The sequence below is a fragment of the Notothenia rossii genome (assembly GCF_949606895.1).
Source record: "Notothenia rossii genome assembly, chromosome: 9".
Classification (NCBI taxonomy): domain Eukaryota; kingdom Metazoa; phylum Chordata; class Actinopteri; order Perciformes; family Nototheniidae; genus Notothenia; species Notothenia rossii.
In genome coordinates, this window is record NC_136907.1 from 67400701 (window position 1) to 67425583 (window position 24883).

The 24883-nt window shown below is 38.3% G+C and overlaps 2 protein-coding genes across 2 annotated transcripts in view; one reads left to right on the plus strand and one right to left on the minus strand.

Annotated features, from left to right (window-relative positions):
• Positions 1-1757: 1757 nt before the first annotated feature.
• Positions 1758-5588, plus strand: myl13 (myosin, light chain 13). The gene is made up of 5 exons (XM_079650609.1): positions 1758-1929; positions 3516-3543; positions 3967-4116; positions 4903-5076; positions 5175-5588. Exons 1-5 carry the CDS (start codon positions 1810-1812, stop codon positions 5279-5281), a joined length of 579 nt encoding a protein of 192 aa, XP_079506735.1. The 5' UTR covers positions 1758-1809; the 3' UTR covers positions 5282-5588.
• Positions 5589-9573: 3985 nt separating this feature from the next.
• The window catches only part of LOC307019759 (corticotropin-releasing factor receptor 2), a 33604-nt gene continuing 18294 nt past the window's right edge, over positions 9574-24883 (minus strand). Inside the window, exons 3-12 of the mRNA XM_079650852.1 lie at positions 23802-23887; positions 22083-22189; positions 20958-21075; positions 20583-20736; positions 16966-17026; positions 16796-16868; positions 16186-16271; positions 14263-14398; positions 13751-13792; positions 9574-12280 (exon numbers count right to left, since the gene is read on the minus strand). Of these exons, the coding sequence (XP_079506978.1) occupies positions 12140-12280; positions 13751-13792; positions 14263-14398; positions 16186-16271; positions 16796-16868; positions 16966-17026; positions 20583-20736; positions 20958-21075; positions 22083-22189; positions 23802-23887 (1004 nt within the window). The 3' untranslated portion in view covers positions 9574-12139. The remainder of the gene's footprint in view (positions 12281-13750; positions 13793-14262; positions 14399-16185; positions 16272-16795; positions 16869-16965; positions 17027-20582; positions 20737-20957; positions 21076-22082; positions 22190-23801; positions 23888-24883) is intronic.

Sequence of the window (24883 nt, forward strand, 5' to 3'; positions counted from 1 at the left end):
GGCAGGTAAAACATTTTTAATCAATGATTTTATCACTGAGCGCAATCTCGATTTTATGTTTTTAACGGAAACATGGATTGAAGAAAATAAAAGGGCAGCTGTTCTTATCGAATCAACCCCTCCCAACTTTAGTTTTATGAGTCAGGAAAGAATGCATAAGAAAGGAGGTGGAGTTGCTATTTTTTACAATGATTCCCTTCAATGCAGGAAGACATCTTATGGGAACTGCGACCCACTCGAAACGGGTTCGCGTCCCACTTTTGGGTCGCGACCCACCAGTTGAGAACCACTGAGATAGAGCACACTATTGAGATGTCAAATCTGCCTGTTTTACACACTTTGACCAACAGGGGGTTTGTGTTCAAATGAAGCCCATGATGAAGCCTCATGAGATGAACCCTTTTGTGAACCAATTAGCTGGAGAGCTTCATGAGGCTTCATCTCGCCATCGCTATCGGTAAGCTCGTTACCAGATGTGAAATAATAAAATCCATTAATGGGATACGTCATCAAAGTCATTAAATAATTGCCCGGACAAACAATCAAAACTTAACACTCGCGCTACCACGGTCAAAATCCATATTCCTTTCTAGGGTCGAACACACCCAATCATGTGACTTGACACACCTTAAATACCTGTGCCCTAGGTAATAATAGGACAGCGACGCCCCTTGGCACACACAGTTAATAACACACAATTATGACAAACACGACCCTTCATTAAAATGGCTCTTACAGGTTACAGTTTGGATGCAGTTCAGCAAATGTTATGGGAACAAGAATATTATTTTGAAGGTCTTTGAATGAACATCTCAGTCAGTATTTCTAAAAATCAAAACTATGATTCTCTTATGAAGAGAGAATAGGCCTTTGGCTGCTGCACTCTACATTGATTTGCAAATCAATTGAATGTTTGCTTGGGTTGGTTACACACACATGAGCTTTATTTGAAAACAATGTGAACACCAGAAACACCACCCTAGCTGCCACTTTGTGTACAAAGCTCTAGTCCATTCAAGTGTGAATGTCAGCTTCAGCAAGTGGCACTAAGTGTCATCCTAGATTTCTTTCTAGGTACTTTCCTCACTGTGTTATTGATGCCCAGCCTTTAGAGAGGCATGTTCACATATAACAACGCTCGAAAGCCAGAGATCAGACAGTGACAACGTTCTATGAATCCTATTTTAAGCCGGCAGATTTGTATTTATTGCTCTGAAAATCCCTATGATCAAACCAGATAAATGATAATCATAAACGTGTCTCTTGGCACAGCATGGGCACAGCGAATACTGCTCCGTCATTGGTTGCGATATTTAATAATAGTCAAGGATAATTTCTTGGAACTGTAGCTCCCACTTCCCATAAGACAGCATTGCTGCTCTGTCATTTCAACATCTTCACCTCCTCTTGTCCACTAATCATCTTTGTCTTCATCCCCTCCTCACTAATAACCACCACACTTCCCTGAACACGGTCAACTGTCCAGGATCGCAGAGGTTACACCAAGGTCTCACTAATGTTGATGGAAATAGCCTGATTATCAGAAGCTCCCAGGCGTAGGAGCTTTCATATCCTGATGATGAACACGCACAATGGCAACCTTTGTCTTAAATAGAAGCACAAAGCCACATCCTTTTATAGTCATCCCTGTATTGTTGGCAGTGTGGTTGGGCATTGTGGGAGGGGGGGTAGGGGGTTGTGGAGGACATGACACCTGTGGACAGTGGATAAAAGGACCTCACCTCTAATGGGCCATTTCTAACCACAGTACCCCTCTGCTGTGTCTTTCCTCCACTTCGAAATCTTGCGATGGCCCCGAAGAAGAAAGAAGAGCCGAAAGCTGCAGCAGCACCAGCAGCACCAGCAGCCCCCAAACCCCCAGAGCCGGAACGCCCTAAGACCCCGGTGTTTGACCCTGCAACAGTCACGGTAAAACAAAAGAAAAACAGCACTGCAGAGCAATTGTAGATCTGCTTTTAGACGGATTGGAGTGTTTTGGTCTTTAATCAACCAATAATTACTCACACTTGAAATTCAACTTAACCAGTAAATACTTAAATGATGTTTTTAATAGAAGCATTTCTAATGATCTTACTATGAGATGTTACTAATAATGAGATTTCACAGCAATGGTCTGTTTGAAAGCTAAGCTGGTGTGTAAAGAGCATCAGAGACCCCGTGTGACTTAAATTCAGCAGTGCAAGTGAAACAGGAGTGTACAGCCACATGAATTATATACACAGGTTATATTCACAATTTGTATAACAATTATAGTTAGTTCAGCGCTTCATTAAACTTCAAACATGCATTGTAAATTGTGTAAAGTTTTGACTTCTTGTCGGGGGGATTCAGAAACAAACTGATACCAGACATCATGGAAAGATCTTCTGCTGACTGGGCCCCTTCTCAATGGATACATGTTTTCCTGTTTGAGGGGAGTCTCTTTGTTATAATGGAGCTTGGTTAAAGCCACAAAATATGATTTTATTATCTTTGAGAATAGCAGACCACCCGCTCAATTTCTCTGAGGGCAAGTGGTTGGAAAATCTGGAAAGGAAGAAAAGTATAGATAATTACATCCATCGTCATCCCTCTCTAACCGAGCTTAGATAAGTGTTTGGATAATATTTTTTACAAAGCTTCATAGAGGAGCTGGGCTTTGTATAAATCCAGACATCAGATAGAAGCTATGGGCACTATTTGATGAGAGGCCAACATATACAGTATAAATAGTCATCATTTGTCATGGGTATTAAGAACAATAATGTATTTTAAGACCTATTATTCAATTTCCATGTTAGAAGTTGGTTTGACATCTCTTTCTCTGCTATAGCGCACATGTTAAACAAACAACAATTATTTTACAATTGCTTTGTCCTTTCATTCTGATGCTACATCTGTTTGATATCCACTTTTTAAAAGTGTGTGTTGGTCTTGAAGAGTCCCTGGAAATAATTAATATAGAGTGATGATAAAGTTGTAAACAAGGTTATTTTGAACGTTTTGAACCTCATGTTTCTCACGAAAAGTGGTTGATGAATGATGCTTAAAGTGAGTGCATCCAAACGTCAAAGGACATTATCTTCAACTTTTAAGGTATTGACCTAAATGTCATTCTAGCTCTATGAAGCTTTGTAAAAATATGATCCAAACACTTATCTAAGCTTGGTTAAAATGTCACCTCCGGATGGTGTTAACAGTATCAAACATTCATCGCCAGATATTGCGACTAAAAATAAACTCCAACGAGGCAGACGGTAGCAGACGGACTGTAACAAGGAGGCATCCGACTGAAGGTCACCGATAAACAACGCACTCGGATCAGAATGTAACTTGATCTGTTGGATAAGCGCTGTAACGACAACGGTCAGGCCAGAGGTCACATTTAATAGTTTTTTCTGTGTTTCTTTTATGAATGTATTCTGCCGTATATTTGACTGACTTGCCTTGTGAACTGCGATAATCACGCATGATCTGCAACATCGAACCGCCTGGTTTGCTTTGTCTCCTTTCAGCTGGAATTCACCCCAGAGCAAATTGAGGGTAAGATTGACGTTGTTGTTGTTGTTGTTGTTGTTGTAGTTGTCGTTTGTGTTGCATGGAGTGTCAGCTATTTATAGATGGATTGAGTGGACTGTGTGATTGTGCCCTCTCTATTAGTGTGTGAGAAATGCAAGGCAACAGCTGGTGATACAATAGATCAGGGATATTATTTTAAAGTAAATATTTCCATCAAAGTAGATCCCTTTTAAAAAAGATGAAGGCACTTTTCGAGAGGTACGCATTAGGGATGGATTCTTTCTGGCTCCTTCTTCTTCTAGAAAAGGACTTTTACCTCATCGATGTCATTTAACATGATTACTTTGAAGCATCTTGAAGGCCTTATTTCTAAGGTTATGCATGCATTCTTGGATCACAATGAACTGAATAGTAATCAGAATCACCTGTTTTTCGTTGTGTTTTTAGACTTCAAAGATTCCTTCCAGCTGTTTGACACAACACCAACCAACGAGAGGAAAATCACTTACGCCCAGTGTGCTGATCTGATTAGGGCTTTGGGCCAGAATCCTACCAACACAGAGATCATGAATGTCCTTGGAAAGCCAAAGGTTGAAGGTGGGTCAATGTCTACGTGCACCAGGGGCGGTTCTAGGGGGGGGGGGGCAACAGGGGCCAGTGCCCCCGTAACACTGACCAGGGACCCCCATGTGGCCCCCCTCCAAAAAAGAAAATAGGTTATAATATTACGATTTATTGGAACTAAATCAAATCAGAGACCCGGATATACAGTGGAGATTAAACTGTTCATTACCTTATATAAAAGCAAATACTGTTTATCTGTTTTAATTAAATTGTCACTTAAAGTTACTAAAACAAATACTCTACAGATGTAGCACTCCAGATAGGACTCCACCCAGCGGATTCCAACCAAAAACCCAGCGGGTCCCATTGGCTGGGGGCGTTGCCAAATTGCTAGAGGGCGTTGCCAAATTTCGCCATTTGTTCAATTATAGGATTTAACCATGGCGCTTCATTCACAAATACACAAAGACAACTTGGTGTTATAGAACTTAGTCTCAATAACTGAAACAAAGGACTGTAACTTAAATGTACTAAAACAAATACCTTTACAAAAACAAATACCAATTACCGTATTTTATGTTTATTTTACAGAATTACTTTATACTGTCTTTGTCTTTTTAACCTGCTTTTATTGTGCCCCTCTCATGAAATAACTGGCCCCAGCCTGGCCCCCCCAGTAAAGTTGGTCTAGAACCGCAGTTGTGGTTCAAATGCAGATCTGTGGAAAACGCAGAAAGGTTACAATTAAGTTCAACATCGGTCAGAACTGCAGCCTGCGCAGATTTAATTTCCTTTGGTAAAAACATTTCTCACACACAGACATGCATACCAAGATGCTTGACTTTGACCAGTTTCTGCCCATGCACCAACACATCTGCAAGGCCAAGGACTCTGGCACATATGAGGACTTTGTGGAGGGTCTGAGGGTGTTTGACAAAGAGGGGAATGGCACAGTCATGGGAGCTGAGCTGAGACATGTTCTGGCAACATTGGGTGAGCTAAACAGTTTTCATAATGATTTTTTAAAAGCGATCATTATTAAGATGCATGCTGGGCTAACCGTCCTACTGTTTCTTTCTAATGCTCCACAGGGGAGAAGATGAGGGAAGATGAGGTGGATCAACTGATGCAAAACCAGGAGGACGCTAACGGATGCATCAATTATGAAGCTTTTGTGAAATACATTATGGCCTCCTAAAAAGGGTACAAGCGTATTAAACTTCATTGTCATTCTGGTAATGCATCACTCATTATCAAATCAAAAGGAGTGGTAATTAGTTTGCTTGTCCTACACCAGGAAATCCCTAACCCCTTGGCCGCAATATCTTTATGTTTCTGTAAATCCCATCGTGTATATTTCTAATTTCCACGCATCTCTGATGAATTTACAACTCATTATATTTCCCCTTGTTTATCTACGATGGCTTGTGTAGATGCAGTGCACACTTTGAACCCTACCCCCTGTTATTGTTGAAGATCATAGTGAATAAATACATTCAATTTGACTGTGTCCTCTTTGTCAAAACAACTCAGTGTATGAGATTGCCGTTTGAGCTAGGTGTAACTAATAAACTGTACCTACAGTAAGCAAATATTTAATATTGTGTTCAAGTTTATTAAGTCTTTTTACTAAAAGCAAACGTGTGAAGTATGAAAGCCTGAGACAAAATATGAATTCCTTATTAAATCAGTGTCTGAAGTTCAACAACCTAAACAAAATGGCAGAATCTAAAATACTTGTTCATCAATAAGACCAAAGAAATACAAAATACAAATAATATACTGTAAATAAATAAAGAAAATAAATATTGGGAGGGATGGAGCCCTCTTTAATGGTCACACATGCAGAGCACACAGCACACACAGTGAAATGTGTTCTCTGCTTTACAGATACAGAAATTGTTGCTCTATTCGAAATGTGTAGTAGTAGTTTCCTTATTCAGCCAGCAGGGGGAACTGTTGTTCAAATAATTCCTGCTTTATTCTAATTGTATTTATTCAGTACACATGAGGAAAAACAACATGCTCTTCATTTGCTGAATGAATGAATCACCCACAAAGTTTGGTTGTATATTTTTAATATGTAATTAAAGCTTCAACCTTTTTGGATGGGCCAATGAGATCATACAAAACCTCTCAAGGTCACAAGCCATCCATCCGGCTGGTGCCACAAAACTGTTATTTAAATTCAAATTTCTATTTATATCCAAATCATGACCGGTTTAATCACATTGATGATGAATCCACGTCTTTCAACTCTTCACATAAAACTCATAATAAGCCTAATTATCAAAACTGATTTCATTTAAAAATGTCAAACCACACGTTCAATTATTTTAGGTTGATAAAAAAACTTCGCTTTCCTTTTCTCCTTCTTTGAAATACACATTTGCAATTAAAGAAAATGAACACAACCTTTTCACAGGACTGAATATGATTAATGTTATGCTGCTGCACTGCTGCTTGAACATGTTGGAGTTCAGAGCAGTTGGGTGTCTCGTGCACATCCTGCATCATGCAAGATCAGTTTATTTTAACAGGGTTGGAAAATGACATTTCCATTGCTTCTGAAAATGTTTAAACATATAAAAAAAAACATCTGCAGTCACAGTACGACAAAAACCTCCATCTCTTCAGCAGCTGCACTTTTGGCAAATCATTTATTCACTATCTCTCACAGTTTATCACGACTTTTCAGATTTTCATTTAGTTTTTAAGTATTAACTTGAACATTTGTGGTTTTTAAAGTGACTTTACTTTACTTTAACAACTCTCGGGCTGCCACCAACTAAACTGTGAGAGTTTACTGTGACAATTCATTCTGAAAGTGTTTGACTGGAGGCCGGGGATCGTAATCCTCTTAGTTCCCACGTTGTATTTATCCATAAGGAGCTTTAAGTAAAAACTATGTTAACACTTTAAAATAAATTGAAATATTTAAACCAACATTTTTTAAAGCATACATTTATATATCCCCATGCAGTGCCATATTTGGTATCTTTGAAAATTGGGGGTGTACATTATAATTAAAAGGGGAACATTGTTTGTCTGCACAGCATGAGTTGTAATGACTAGCCCACGGGCATTTGAGGAGAAAGAACTAAACTATTTTAATTTGAACATTAACATGACCTTCACGTTCCCCACAAATAGCTTCTGCAAGCACTTCTCCCTCTGTGGTCGGCTGACCTTCATCACACCGCATCGTATTGTCAGTCAGCTCAGCTCTCCTGAGCATCAGGCTATATATTTAGCAGTTGTCTGTGCACAGTCAATTTGAAATTAGACCTCAAGGATCGCACCAGTTAATGGTTGCTGGAGTCTTTCAACTCAATTGCATGGCCTTAGTAATTCAGTAAACTGACTGCATCATTTATTTTATGTGAGGAATGCTATTCATGTGAACTTCGAGTGCATCGACCTTGGCTCCAAAAGGCTTCTCCTGTGTCGCATATATAATATATATAATGCTGCAATAAAATGTTATCTTTTGACAGTCTTGATTATTGTGATGCATTAAATAGATTTTTACGTTTTACTTTGCACTTTTATGAGCCAAAGGTTTGAACTAAAGTTTATTATACTATTCTTATTCTTCTTCCTTCGGGCTGTAGTCACTGAAGAAAAACACTGACTCTCTTTTGTGCATTTTATTTACATAATAATAACTTGATATTACTCTCAAGAAAATGATATCAATTATATGAGAGCTCATCCTATTTTGTATTTTTAAAGTGTGTTGTGAGTATTTAGGAGATGCATCAACATGCATCCTTTTGCTTTGTCATTTGAAATGTATCACCGATACCTCCCATTCCTCTTTATCATCTTTGCAATCATTCAACACCTTGATGGGAGTCCATCTGTGGTAAATTCAAGTGATTGAACATGGTTTGGAAAGGCACACACACATGGCTATAAGGTTTAATAGCTGACAGTTATATCACACCAACAATTCAGATAGAAGCTCAGACGACCTGCTGAACTGACACAGCTTTGTGTTGGGATCTGTGAAAGGTTACCACAAACTTTTCTGCTGGATTGACGGTTCAAAGGAGCCCATTGGCCTCCATATTTCTTAAACGGAAAGGGTTGGAAACAATCAGGATTCTTCTTGACGCTGGCCGACCTCCAAACTGAGCAATCAGGCGCGGTCCAGAGGTTCTGTGGAGATGCAACATACACTGGTCGGATGAAACCAAGATTGAAATGTTTGCCATCAACTGTAAGCATCATGATCTGAAGGTATTTTTCAAAAGCAGGGACTGAGGTGATTCCTTCAATAAATTCATGGTCTTGAGGTCAGAGAGGCTGTATTGCATGCTTAAGGAGTTTCAACTAAATACTCAGTTAAGCATCTTAACACTCAGGTAAATGTGATGTAACAATTTAACTCTTGAATTCTGTTTTCACTTTTTCATTATCAGGTATTAAAAGTAGATTGTTGAGGGGAACACATCATTAAAAAAATGTAAGCACAAGACAGCCACATAACAAAATGTGAAAAAGAGGAGGGGTCTGCATGCTTTCTGAATGCAATGTGTATCCTGAGAAGCTACTTTGCACACAACATTATTTATGCAAGCTAATTTGTTCTAATAACAGATAAACCCACTTAGGATCTGCATTATGGAAATGATAATAATTGTTTTAAAGCGTTATTGCCTTAAGTGATTGGAAACATTTTCTAATTAACATTTCATTCTTTTTATGTTATAATTGATTCATAGTGTTGAGGGAAATTGCTCCTGATAGCATTATAAATCTAGCATTAGAAGGCTGAAGTGCCGGCCTCGAGCTGAGAGGCAAGCCATTTATTTTTAGCTGAGGTAATGACTGGTGAAATGCAATTTAGTATCCACACAAAGAAGGCTGGGGGCGAACAATCCTCAGTGCAGTGCTGATGTGCTGCCTGCCTCTGGCGCTGGTACACTTCAGAACATCATATCCACTGTCCGCCTTTCATGCAGTTGTCAACCATCAGAGCATGAATTGTCACAACAAGCCTTTATTAGGCTGCATCAGAGTCACGGCTAATTGTTTGGGGGACGTATAACTCATGGAGTCCTGAGGCTTCTGGGCACACTCAGCAGTTTTTGCTCCATTTCACTCCACCCAAGCCTGAAATATATAAAACTGTAAATACATTAATGTTACGTAATCCCGTAAGGTGTTCTCGGAGGACTCTTCAATCACTGAAAACTATATCTACAAGTAACACATGTGCCAGTGAAGCTGCATTAGTCTATCTTTAGAATAATTATATGTTCATTAAAAGACTGCTGCATTTGTTTATTACACTGCTCGACGATAGAGGGATTGATAGCAAATGAATCAACTAAACAGATCCCATTAGTGCGATCTGCAGCCAAGGCCAGATTGCAGAATACTGAATCGACACAATGTATCATATGCTGTCAACTCAGATCATTGTTGTTTACGAGCTCCCTTGGAAATAACAAAAACAACAAAAATAAGAGTATCATTTTTATTTAAATCAACATTTTTTCCTTTCACATGTGGATGTACAAATGTATATCAGTAGCACGATGATACATCATTTACAGAGCTTCCTTTTCCTTTGTTTGTAAGGCAACATAGGTGGTTCAACAAATACCATTAAATCAGTCGAATGTATTCATGTACAGTTATAAGTTAACAAATCTGACATCACACTGCACACTTGATTACATTTCCTCATGTACAATAAATGGTGTCAAAGTAAAGTCAACACGATTTGGTTTACAAAGTGCAATGGCAACAATAGAAACATGTAGATAATAAAAATGCAGGATGCTGGTAAACATGGTTAATCTCTTTGGCGAGTTGGAATAAACGATGTGTTTTCTTTACTCCTGTATCAAAATATTAGACTATGTATTTGTTTTGCCAACATAATATCATGAAAGGTTTTGCAGCGTTACAGCTGAATGATACTGGACACAGAACTACAGGAATAGTTACAATAAAATATTTACATTAAATGATTAACAATTGATATCAGTCCAGTTGAGCAGCATAACAACAACATCAACAACAACAACAACAAATTATGCTGTAATGTATAAAAAAATACAAAAAAATAAATATGAAATGTACATTTTACTACATTATTATGTTTGATGCAATACCTCCAAACGCTTAACATCAACAGTAAATCCAGTGCATTTTATCCCAAAAGTATCACATAAATACATAAATATGAATAAACCAATAAATAAATATTAACCTGAAATAAAATAAAACAATCCATTTTAATATTAGACAAGAGTTGGATAAGAAGAAACCACGTTCGGAGTGTATCACCAAACATATCAAAAAAGACCTCTTTAAACATTCTTACTGTACCAGCTGACAGAAATACTTCCACTGCATGAAAAGCAGGTAATATAGGGGACACACAAAGGAGCGTCTGCATTTAAACGTAAGCTAGCAGCATCGTTAAGACTTTTTTATCTTCATAAACCTTCGTATTCCTGGAGTTTGACTTTGCGGATAGATGAGTGTTCCCATTATTGTGAGCAGCCTGAGCAGATGAAGGAGTTAGCATCGGAGGCAAGTGTGTGGTGCTCATTTCATCAAGCTCTGAAACCAGCAGCTTAATAGTGACACAGATTACTAGAAAGCCACAAGGATTTCATAAAGCCAAAAGAATGTAATCTGCCCCCTCTGTGCCTGCATGATGAATCCAAGCATGTCACACATATACATTACATAAATGACTAGGCACCAATTTCTCAACTCTATATTATGTAATCTTATCTTTACTCGTTTAGAAGAAAGATTTAATTTTCCACTGCTCATCCATCAGCCTCAAACACGCATGGTGGTGACTCATTTAATTGCTAATTATGTTCACACCTTCCTGCTCTGAGGAGAAGAAATAGAGGGTGAAAGAAAAGATCTGGAAAAGAGAAGAAGCTGAACACAATGTTTACAACAATACAAGACAAACATATCAACACTGTATACAAGATCAGACTTTAAGGAGAGGACTTCATTTGAATGGCTTGTTTGTATAAAATGATCATCCCGCATTGATCAAACAGAAACATTTAAATGATCCTTTTATAAGAGAGAGCAGTGCCTCTTTTGAATGAAATGCCTTCCTTTCATAGTTTTAGAAACAGTTAACTCAAGGAGCATTTTGATATTCATCTCTCTAAAGAAGACTTGCAATAATGTTTGAGTGATGCACCTCTCCGACTAGGTAACAATGGAGCAGATGCCTACAAGTGCATGAGCTGCTGAAGCATCCTGCTGCAAATCCTCTAAGATTACCTTGCTCCTCTCACAACCACTAAGCAGTAAGATGACAGTGAAAGCAAGCTCAAACAAGACTTGCTGTGATGTGACAGTTACATGAGGCCATTGTTTAAATACTTTCCAGAAAGGCTTTAACCCTGTACCTGTAACATGTACAATTTGTTAGTGGAGATACATCTCCATGTGCTATTGAAGTATACTTTTAGATTAATTGATATTACCATTCAGGAGACATTGACTGGCTCTTCAGTCAAACTGGACACACTACGACCTTGTCGGAGGAAAAAGTCTGTTCTGTAAATCACCTCAATGTTTGTACTCCACACAAAGATCAATGATATGTGTCAAGTTGCGTACTTCGGTATATAATGTATGTGCTATTTTAGGTGCCAAAGGAAACCAATGAAAAGCAAGAAAAAAAGTAGTTGTTTACTCATAATGTTCAAAAATAAACGCTGGACACTCGTAATGAAAGCAGCAGTCGCAATTGCGGTTGCTTTGGTCAACACAGCACTATACAAATAAAATGTATACATGTGGGGTTTTTTTCTATATTAAACACATGTAACACTATACTACAGTTGAACACCATGATTGTATTGGGTTAACTAACAGAGGCGATAGTCGCTCCCAGTGAGAGCACAGCAGCCGTGTTCAGTTTGAGACAAAGCTACATGGATTAAATTCACACACTGCGCCAATGTTCACATTGCACGACATGGCAGTGTACTGAGGAGAGTATTTGAATTGAGACACAGCATGATATGTTGTTGTGGAGATGATGTGCTGGTCACACAGCTGTGGTCTGTTTGATGCTGTGGAAGCTGATCCGGGTCGGAGACGTGGGGATGGACATGGCTCGTGCCACTCGCACTCGGAGGGCATGGTTGTCCTGCCAACGGTGCCATCGCTTCCTTACTGCAGAACGTACCTGAAATATTGAGGATGAACATAAGGTATTTTAAAATGATTATGAATCTGTCGCGAATATTCATTAAATAATTATTACAACATAACACCTTGAACAAGTGGTCTTAATAAGCAATACAACTGTTTATTGAATAAGGAGTTAAAACCAGGAGACATATGCTGTTAGCTTAGCATAGAGACCATCCACAGTTAAAAAATACACATTACATCTCATTTGTTTAACCTGTGTAAAAAAACAAGCTGTGACAGAGCTAGGCTATCTCCTTTCCCGTGTTTCAAGCTAACCGTTGCTCACCGTAACTGTTAGTTTAAGCTTAACGAAATACATATGAACGTTTTATCAGTGTCAGTGTCAAACTATTCTTTTAGTGTTGAATTCAGAATCCAGACAGAGGGTAGATAAAATCCTAATTTTGATCTTTCAAAGTAAGTAAAAGTTAAATATGTAGGTATAGGCTATGCTAACAATGATTCAAAGTTTGAGTTCATGGAAATAACAATTTAAAAGGATCCGTCCGTAAATAATACAATACATTTAGAGGCATGCAACCCACTGCCCTTCCCGCATTCAAATCAGTCGTTCACAAGAAGAGAATACTTAAAGGTGGGGTAGGTAAGTTTGAGAAACCGGCTCGAGATACACTTTTTTGTTATGCTCTGAACATCCCGATAGCAATGAATATCTGAAGTGCTTTGACAAAAAATCCATAAAAGAATGTCATCTGTGGAAGCCGTAGTACTGTAAAAAGCACGACCAATCATCTGAGCCGGCCCGGCTAAAATAACTGGATGGCCTACCTGCCTGTCAGCCTTCCATCTGTTCACAAACTTATCTCGTGCCCTCATTGGTCATGTGCGCGTTCGTGTGTGTTGGAAGGGGCTCTGTAAGGAAGTGGCAGATTTTTTCCGGTTGTGTATTTTCAAATTCTAGCGCACTCGAGCTGGTTTCTCCAAAATTACCTACCCCACCTTTAAAACAAAAACAACTTTAACAAATTATTGTACGAGTGGGAGAAAATATAAACTCTTCACAATCCTTCATCAAATTAACAAACCCCTCGGCTTCCGAATTTCAATTATTCGACGCTTGTGAGAGCACAGCAGGAGGGTCCTTAACTTTTCACAATTACTGACAAATGCGTAATCTTCATTATTGCATTAATGACTTACATAAAGCTGGAAGATCAGCAATTTGCTTTCATATAATTATAGGAAAATGAGAGACATTATTTTTGGGTGTAATCAAAATGCGATAATTTCCCTATGGAGAAGAAAATCGCTCAGCTTTTTTTAAACAAAAGATACCTGATCCTACCTCGTGCTTGAACCAGTGGTTGTTACTAGGAGGGTAGCAGGATGTAAATTAAGCAAGAACATCCTATTGGGGCTTTATTAAGATGATATATCAAGCAACACATATCTTAATTGAATTCATAAAAACTGAGTCTTTTGCACAACTCCAATGACTCACCTCTCCGTTTAGAAAGCAGTAAAACACAGACACAAAGAACCCCTGCAGAAGAGACACATTCATATTAAAAGATGTGAATGTATTGTGTAACTAATTAGACATCAGATCATTTAGATGGTGCAATTAGAGAGAAGAAGCAAAAGAAAAGCCTATACAACTTTGATTGTAGAGAAACTCTGCATGGAATCTGTTTTTCTTGGCCCACTCAGTCTTACATTTAAACACATAAAATAGAAGGATTAAAAAAAAAAAGGCCAAAGAGCAGACATCAAGCCCACATGGTTGTGTTAATCCTGTCAGCTGAGAGCCCTGAACATGAGGCAGCAGACATGCTGTGTATAAGCACAGGCAGAATGCTACTTCAAATCATCTTCCCACAAGAAAGCTCAAAAACTGAGAGAAATTATGAAAGGATAGAAGGAAGTGCATTAAGAATTCAGCATGACTCACATTGTGTGTGGGCTTTTTAAGCGTTGGCCAGTGTCATACTGCATCATTATCCTTAGTCTTACCTGAAAAGACTGCAAAAAGGAGTTGAAATAAACGAAAACGATTTGTGAGATGTCGTCCTCCCCCGGATTTACAAAGAAGAGCATGTAGGTGATGCCCAGCAGGGGTAACAAGACCAGCGTTGCCTTCACGGCTTTTCTGTGAAGACAGGGATGGAAAATCAATAGCTACATTCATGAAAATACTATAATAAGAACCTGGATTTCATCCCGGTTGGTTTTGGAAAAAGGCATGAATCTGCGTCAGTTGTCCAACTGGCTGTGGAAGTATAACAGTTCACAGCTTCGATTCTCAAATGATCAATGCATCGGAGATGAAGCCTACAGTGCAAGATGGGTACGGTTAGGGCTGCTCGATTATGGCAAAAATCATAATCTCGATTATTTGGGTCAATAATTGATATCACGATTATTAAAAACGATTATCCATTTACTTTGGAAACGTGAATTTATTGGAGAAAAAAAATGTGAACAGTAGGTTTTTAACAGTTGATTACCCTGAACTTTAGGTATAATTCAACTGAAAAACCAATACGAAAATAATGTAATAAAAAAAGTATCGTTTTATTTCGATTACGTTTTTTTCTTAATCGTTGCAAGCCATAATCGTAATTGCGATTAAAATATGATTAATTGAGCAGCCCTAGGTACAGTATTGCATTGTATTATAGCACAGGTTTACAGTATAATATGTAACTAGAGGTTGTAAATGGTAAGTTAATATTTTAATTTTAATTGGTTTCAGTGAAGGGCTTGCAGCTCTTTATGGGCAACTGTTTGAACGGTTGGAGATCTTTCTGATCAAAAATATTTGTGTTGTGTTTCAACAATGCATAAACAGTGTTTGTCATTTACAGTTGGAAAGCAAAAATATATGCATGAGACAGTGGTCTGTACTGATTGTATGTACAAAGAGAAAAAATAATTACAAAGAACACAAACAAACAATAACAACTACTAAAGTAATCCTCTACATTGGAGTTATTTTAAGCAAGATAAAGAAATAGCGTAACTCGACAGATGTGAGTACCAAAAGCGTTTTAAAACAAAGTTAATATATACTCAGAAAACTGCCCATAATAATGACATTCTGTGCCAAAGCAAGCAATTTCCACATCACAGAAAATCCAATTCTCCTTGTCAAATGTTCCCCCCGCTGGTTATATTGTTAATGCATTTCTGTATAAGAGACGGTGGTTTGAAGAAACCATTATGTTTTATATTTAGGTTAACAAAGCTGCATGCTTCACGTCAGCATATCTGTTGCGCCACAACCATAAATCCAACTCCAGCCTGGAAAGCCTGAACTCAAGTTGTCTGAGCTTCGACACTACAAACACCCTCAAAATAATCCCCCCCGAGGAGAAAAACACAGTTGACACAGTAATCAAAGTTGCAAAAGGCTTGACACTTCCAAAGATTACTGGAGGGACCCAATGAAATGGCTCTCTTGCACAAAGTACTGTAACTATGTTGTGCTTACTCAAGTCAAGTTGGTTTTAGACACATTTGCATACACATACAAGCTTCAAGTATGAGGGTTTGTTAATGAAACACATACAAAAAAAATGCTTTGACGGTGTTTTTGTGATTCATTGTTTTTAATTTATCATAATAATTGGAAGAACAGGCAATACTTAGCAGGAAAGAGATGCAGCAAAACCCAAAAGAACAATATGATAAACACTATTACTGCACTGGGGGTGATTTGAATATTTTGTCATTAACATTGCTTCCTTTGATTCACAAATGTATTCTCTCTGACATGATTTGAGTGAAACAAAATCAAAATTGTGAAAATAATTATGAAGGTTATATAAGTCTGTTTTCTAAATCCACTCCTTTGATGCCAATGTTTTCATCATCTCTTAACTACATGCTGTCAAAGCAAACAAAAGGAGAAATGTGATTTCTTTCTCAACTCACCTGTACTGTATTGTTTCAGACGTGGTTGAAGCCCTTAGTTTGGTCATAAGAATTCTTACTATGTTGAAGAGGAAAACAAAGTTTATCTAGAAAGAAAAAAAGAGAGAAAATAATTAGCCTTGAACCCTGTGCCACGGTAACCGTTCACACTGAAAGAAAACTGAGAGCAATTTTCTCCAGCAAACATGTTCTGCTCATTAAATGCTGAGTAGAAGGAGGAGAGGGCAACACAAGTCAAAGCCCCCTCCTCTTTCAAAATCAAATTGTTAGAGGAGCACACAAATCAAAAGTGGTTGCTAGACAGAACCATTAGTGGAGACATACCAAGAATACAATTAGATTTTTTTTTTGAATTATTGTGCTTGAAATTGCCTGTACAGGCAGATTATTCAACCATTCCAAGTTATGTATATTTCCAAGAATGGAAACCGCTTCATTATGAAACCATTTTGATATTATTGTATTTTTTAGAACATCTTCAAGCAGGCATCAGTGAGACCTCCCATGAGAGTGTAAAGTGAGAAATGTACTGTGCAAACAAATTCTTTGGATAATGAGAAAATAACAGCAGTGGTTGTACAATGCAGTGCCTTTCTGTGCCGAATCTCACCAAAAGCACAAGAATGACTGGTCCCTGGTAAATGTAGTCCATATACTTCCCAGGTTCTTTACCAAACCAACATCTGTGGACAGAAGAAGAAAATCAATAAAAGAAAATTCAAGAAAACCCTAATAAAAAAATAGTGCGATAAAACATATCGATTTTTCATTTAAACTTACTGTTCATTTTCATAATACAACTTTCCTATAGCCCAGGCAATAATTATAGGGCATGGAATACCTAAAGAAATCAAAAGACAACACAAACAGACAAACATTTTTCAACAACAAACCCTTAAAACATTGTGCAGCTGGATCAAAACGGAGAAACATAGGAGACCAAATAAGAAGAGACGTCCTCTATGTTTTCACTGTTGAATATGGAAAAATGAATATTTATCTGAATAACAAATGTTATGGAGTGGGAGCTTGTAATCTACGAAGCTTTATCAAAGTCAATAATAGAACAAGTTACATAAAACATATTGGGAAATACTTATGATAACATCAGAAAAGCTTTGTGACAAAAGGGATGCAAAAATAATTATTTAAATCAATTTAAATAATCTCAGAAACAGAACAGAGTTGAATTATCCATCACGCACACAGGTCTACCGCAGCTCTCTGATCTGAACATGAAACACAGATCCGTCAAATCAGCAGGAGTTGTCTAGTAGCAGTGTTATGATTAAAGGAGAGGACTGCCTCATTCGTGGCTCAGGGGATTTGATCTTATTAGGTTTGGCTTTTATTTTGGGTGCCATCCTCTCTTTTCAACAGATATTCAAAACTTTTCTTGAGCTATATCTGGTTTTATTGACTTCTCATTTCCCATACTAAAACACTTGCATTTACTGCAAAAATAAACGGAATGTGGCTTGTAATTCAGAGCTTATGCTTATTTTACAAACTCTTTTGAGACTTTGCCGCATAACAAACGTTTTTGCTGCAGGTTCAAATGAAATGAAAAACAAAATGAAAGCCCTTTGAAATATCTCGCTGCTACTCTAAAGCACTCACAAAGTGAATTTTATGGACGGTCTGCTTCGTTTGAGCGAGCAAGTGATTCTTAACATCTTTGCCCTGCCTGTGAGCCAACCAGCTAATTTGGCTTCTAGCCAAATATAATTGGTGAGTGCAGAAATCCAAGGATGAGTTAAAGCATACCATAAAAGTTTTATAGACAAAGTGGATGAGATGATCATAAGGGGGAATGAAGAGTGAAATGAACTTTAATGGAGCTGAACGAGTACAAGTTGAAAGGTAACATCAGGGCCATGGTGCAAGACCCACTTCCATACGTTTCTTAATGAAGTGTTATTAACAATCCCTCAAGATTTAAACTAGTGACACAATGGTAAATCTAATCTCTTTACTCGCTTGGGTTTTCGACAATGCAGTTGTGTGAGTAATAAGACTAAAACATGTTGTACAGAATTTAATTTTATAATCTTTTACCTGTATGTTTTTGTATGCACTGCCTGTTTATTACTTTAGACTGAGTTAATGAGTAATTATATAGAAAGCATTACCATGTGCTTTTAGCCTGTTTCTATAGAGAGGCGAAGTCCCTCCCTTTCCGGGGGAGCTCCATGGGACCTCATTTCGGAAAAATGATGTATTGAAGTCAATGGCGAGAGAAAGATTATCTTTCGATCCCGTTTGAATTGTGCCACGAATTACACATATGATGATTCTCAACTTAAAAGATAATTTTGGAAGTCAAAAAAATAAAAATGTGTCGTAAAACTGTGAAGTAACATCTCCCGTCTCGCACCACACACCAAGACAGCCGTCACGTTGGCACATTTCAATTCTTTCTTTCAGAATGAGGCAAAAAGTATTAAAAGAGTTGAAATTCACTACAAGTCTGGGCATGTTGAGAGCTGTACATACACACAAGGGGAGTTAGTCGGTTCCGTAAGAGCCAGCATGCGGGACTGGGATTCTGGGATATGTAGTCTTTCTAGTTGCGTATTTTTCATAGTCTTATATTTCAACAGTTTTTACGACAAACTGTGACTTTTTTGACATGGAAATGATTTTTTTAAGATTGACAAAAATCATAAGTGTAATTTGTGGCACAATTCAAACGGGATCGAAAGATAATCTTTCTCTCTCCATTGACTTCAATAAATTATTTTTTTCCGAAATAAGGTCCCATGGGTCGGAAGTATATGGGCGGACTTCACCTCTCTATTGCCCCCCCCCCCCCCCCCCCCCCCCCCCACACCGCAGCTGTAAGCATGCTATCATTTCAACAGAAATAACATTGTATGGCAATCATTATATACGTATTCTCAGGTCTCCCTTGAAAAAGAGAGCCATGATCTCAATGGGACCAATCTGGTTAAATAAAGGTTTGAAATGAAATTAACTACAGAAAATAAAAAAATATGATTTTTCATGATGTCATTTTCATTCAAACAACATCCTGTGGGTTATGTAGGTACTTATCTAAATTGTATTAAAAACAACAAAACAAGTTTAATGAACACCTGCAGGAGTGCTTACTGAATTTCATACTGATGAGGTGAATTTACTCAAAGACTAATCTGCTCAGATAATCTAATCATCACGAGAAAAGCTGTCAGCCATATCTTAATCAGATGAACTCATTAAAAGTAGATTGATAAGATGGATAGCTGCCTTTGGGTATTTCTATGTTCAGGTCAATATTAGCTTTCCAATCATGTCATCCATGTGTCATTACCAATCATTTGTCATTTACTACTTTTCTATTTATTTTTCCATTCCTGTATTCATAAATCTCTTTTGAGTCATGTGAGCTTGACCTAGATGCAGTTAAGTATATGAAGAGTTTCTTTCTGCCAGAACATACAATGTCCATTACATAAGCAGACAGAAAGGAAATGTCAGACTGGCTCAGGGAAGCATACAAACATGTTTCTAAGATTTGTCTGCCTCAAGACGGATTATTCTGACACCATGCGTCTCTTAATAGTGTGGTTTAAGTCAAGGTGAGCATAGATAATTCATGTGTTCATGACAGGGCATCTGCCTCATCTCAAAACTCATTTTATCAGTGGAAGTCAAGCACAAAAGATTACATTTTGCACACTTCGCTGCAGCACTGCTCTGTTATGAAATTAATGTATTATCTTGAGTCTGAAGCACTAAAAGCTTTCCATCCACTTCACATGCTGACCAGAGTTAACTTGAAGTGTTGTCAGTTAGGCAAAGTTCCCTTTTTATTAGGGGTAAAAGGCCTTGTGAATATGTGGGTCAGCTGCTTAAGAACTTGGTTCCAAATTAAATCAGTACCGTTGTAATAAATACACAATATTGAAGTTGTTCATTATGGGAAGATATTTAAGCTGCTAGGATGTTAAAACTACTCATGCACATGTACTGCTGGTGAAGACCATGATATAATTGAAATCTCCACAGCAGCTAAAAAATTAGGCCATGACCTTTTCAAATGTCAAGAATTAACTTGAAATACAACTCATAACCTTGATTTGGAATCAAAAGACACCAAAAACATAGTTCAATGTTCAAAATCACTGCATTTGAGACATCAATTATAACTGGACTTTATATTTGGTAGGGTAGCCTAGATGACTCATCTTTTAATATTGTAGAATCATAATAAGGAAAAACTATTCTAAAAAGGTTAAAACCAGAAAACCTCACATATGGTTTTCAAACACTGTCGCTGACATTAACTATGTTCATTCAAAATTCAAAACACTGTAACTTTATCACACTGTTTCTAACACAGCCTGGAGCTACATGCAGTGTTACTAATGCACTGTCAACAAGGGCATACTCACACCAGCCGATGAAAAGAAAGACCCACTTTCTGAGCTTATCGGTTGAATAAGTCATTACGATGGCTGTGTGAAGGTAGCATCCCTCAACAAACATCCAGAAGAAGTTTGTCACCACAAAATAATTGTAAATGGTTGTAATTAATCGACACCAAGGCTGAAAAAGAAGAAAGGAGACTCAAAGCAACATGAATATGTGTTATAATTGGATATTGGATACTTGTCTGTTGATGTTGGACATGGAGCTGCTGTGACGCAAGTCAAATTTCAGACTTGATCTGACAAATAAAGTAATATCGTATCGTATCGTATCGTATTATAAGATTGAATAGCTTAACTTTTATGTTTCGAGTAGACAAAACTGTTCAATGCTGTTACCTCATTGCTCTCGTGGATATTGTGGTCGATCAACTGAAGCAAAAACCACATAACATTCCTCAGTATGAAGGTGGTGATTAAGTTCCAGTGGATGATGTTTCGAAGACATCGTATGCTCCTAAACCACAAGCAAAATAAAGACATGTATTATTATCATGCTTTCATAGAGGAACAGATTATTAAAAGTGCAATGAGATGTTAGGTCTGAATAATATTGGCCTTTAGCCATATTGTTTGCAAGTTATTGACCCGTATGTCACAGTTAGAGGCTCCAAGATTACATACAAAAGGCATACATTTCTTCATTTATGTATTTATGTACTACTTATTTCAAATATCCAATACATGCTTCAGTTTACTTAATTTGTATGTGCATTGTTACCATTAATGTGCAAACTACTAGAAGATTTTGATACTTCAGAACACTTTTTAATGATTTAAAAGCAGATTTATGGATGTGACAAGACATCTGTAGTGTAAGTAGTGGAAGATTGTTTAACACAATTTGTAATAGTTTTTAATCTTAGAATAATACAGTGACCATTTCATTTTTGTATCTAATTCATTTTGGCTGAGAATTCCCCATTTCACAAACCATAGTGTGTGTCTGTGTGTGTGTGTGTGGTGTGTGTGTGTGTGTGTGTGTGTGTGTGTGTGTGTGTGTGTGTGTGTGTGTGTGTGTGTGTGTGTGTGTGTGTGTGTATCCCTGTGTGTGCGTGTGGGTCTGTCTGTCTGTCTGTCTGTCTGTCTGTGCGTGCGTGCGTGCGTGCGTGCGTGCGTGTGTGCGTGTGTGCGCGTGTGTGTGTGTGTGTGTGTGTGTGTGTGTGTGTGTGTGTGTGTGTGTGTGTGTGTGTGTGTGTGTGTGTGTGTGTGTGTGTGTGTGTGTGTGTGTGTGTGTGTGTGTTTAAACCAGAACATTAAATATGACATGACTTCTTGAAATTCACATTATGTCTTTCTTTCGCCACAGAGCTCCACATGAGCCGAGCTGCAGAGATCTATTCATTTGACATAAGCGAGTTAATGATTAGCAGTCCGAGGAAATTACGTGAATTTCCCTGATTGTGCTCAATGAGGTCTCATTCATACAGGACACATTTAGATGAGGACTATTTCCGTACTTGCCTTAAGCACAAGAAGAGAACGAAGGCCACGACTAGAGCTCCCACAGAGATACAGTGACCTAGGTAGTTGATGATCAGCGCTACTTTATAATGCATTGGGTATTTTCTCTGTAATGACAAAACATGGATTACTTCTTGAATGTAAATGCTGGATAATAAAACAAAGAGATTAGGTTAGGAGAACAGAAATACATGAATAGAACCAAGGTTTGTATATTTATTAATCTATCTTGTTTCGAGGTTTAAGTCAAGTGAAAGAAAGCAAATGTCATTGAAGCAAATTTAGATGTCACGGCCTAAAATAATCTGAGAAAATAGAGCAAGACCCAGAAAAACCCACAATGAGCAGACAAGATGTGAGGTAATCAGGCCAAAGCTAATTACTTTCAGCTCATCAGTCTTACTATTTGGCTTTATACTGTGATTTTTCATTTGTTCAGCAGTCTGGAGGTAAACGTCTAAACCAGGGGTCGGCAACCTTTCTGATATGAAGTTCCATTTAAAAAAAAAATTGTTATTAGCGTGCCAACGATCGAGAATTATCAACGGGGGGGGGGGGAGGGGGGGGGGGGGGGGGGGGCAGGGAGTGGGGTTGAGGAGCTTGACGCTCGTCAACTATCAGCAGGAGGGCGGGGGAGCCTCGCTTTGGGAAAGCAGTGTGTGGACCTGTCAGCGCAACTTACATGATGCCGAATTTAACAAACACATTAAAATAATTGGTTTAAACGATATAATAATAAGGACGATCGTCCGTTCTGTGATTCTCCAGAGCACAAATGTTATGATATTAGGGTCATGCAGAGTGAGATGAGATCGCTGTCCCTTTAAGAGAGAGAGAGAGAGAGAGGGGTGTGGCTTGTGCATGTGTGTTTGTGGATGGTTGAGCGACAGTGAGGGCACGTGTGTATGTTTCTGGAAGTGAAACGAGGAATCGTCTGTGATGTATTTTGTGAAACAGAAGAACAGCTAAATAAATGCAACGGCCTCCCAAGAAGTGCTCGCCTCTCTCCAGTCATTTAAGCTAAAGTGGGTTATTGAACCTGAAGCTTGTTGCTTCTGCCCTCCTCGACTACGGTCTGGGAGCCGACAGGAAAGTTCAACACACAGATGGCCAGTCCGCCCCTTTGAAGCATATTATTTCGATGAGAGATCGCCACTGGGCTTTCAACTAAATACACAGCCACGCAAAAACTGCGGCATTTGTACAGCTCCTTATGGGTACTGCAATTAGTGAAGTGCTTTCCTCCGTGGTGAAACGATCAGCACTGCACCACGGAGGAAAGCGGCAAAAAGTCACCTGGAGTTAAAGAGAGCGGGGCTGCGTTGCGTGCATGGCTTCCTTCTGCAGGTAACGGGGAGACGCGCTCTGGCGGCGGTCTCGTTCAGGATCCGAAAATACAATTTAAATATTTTTCACCCTTATTCCACTTATTCCTAGTGTGCCACTGGTTACGGTGCCACGTGCCAATGCTGGCACGCGTGCCAGGGGTTGCCGACCCCTGGTCTAAACACTTTAACTGCACTGTGTGGAGAAATAAGATGCCATTCAATTTACAAACACCACATTACTTTGGCCACAGTATCTAATTGGTATTCCCCTGTGTGGTATTATTGTAATAAGAAATAATTAAAGAGAAGTTGTAATGAGCATTTATCTGAGATGGTCAGCACATTTCTTACAGTTATAAAGACCTGACAGGATTGCTCCTGCCACACTAACCTTCTCCTCCAAAATAGGTTCACAATTGGAGTAATTGCTCTTCAGCGCCCACGTCCCATTATCCATGCATTCCCTGTAAGCACTCCCTGCAAGAGAAACAATGAGAGGCACGGTTAGGAGAATAATCATGTGTAGCAAACAAAAATAACTACCTACAGAGCTCCCCCCTATCGTCTCCGGTGTCTAGAGCCTCTGAAACGTGTACTATGGAGATGGGACCAGCGGGAAGAGGGCGTTAACATTTCTAAAAAGGGGAAAAGTACTCCGGTGTGAAAGCGCAAACATTGATCATGTTTCAAAGACAAGTTGATGGTTTATTTGTTCAAATCTCCCTTCTCTGTTAAACATCAGGCACTGAAATCAGGGCTGGTGCAGGGCGTTCATACTCACTGTTTGCCAAATAAGTAAGCAAAAATTACAAACTCTTTCTTAAAGCGCAGTTCAAAGTGGGGCACTACTATCTGTTTGAGTCTTACACAGAATACCAATTCAGCAAAGCTTCTTACTGTGTCATTTTATTTGCATATCTCTTCAAACCTGCTTTCTATAATCAACGGTGGAAAGAATGTTTCCTTTTTCAGTACTGCAGTACCTTATTATTTCTTTAGCATGGAGTTGCTCAGAACATAATAGGAATAAAAATAAAAAAGTGTGTTTTTCTATTATGATCAGCCACCCTGTTGCCAAGAAACCCATCATTAATGCAGGGTTTATATTATGTTGTATGAAAACCATGATGAAAACACATAACTTATAGGTGTGCTGTTATGAGAAGCTACTGTATAGTCATTTCTATTATTATAAAAAGAATAACTGTTCAATATATTCACAGGTCAAGGCCTCATGTGTGTATATCATATTTGACCACAAATAAATGATGAATTGAAGCCACTATGAGTACAATACATGTACACTAAAACTAAAATAAAACCTAAATAATCACCAATGACTCGCTTTATGTGTTTGGTGTTGTGTATCAGAGACCCTGATTTCTGCTTATTTTTTAAATTGTTCCCGGTCATGTCTTCGTGTCAACCTCTATCAAAACCTCACAAAGCCAGATCTTAAAAACATTTCCTTGA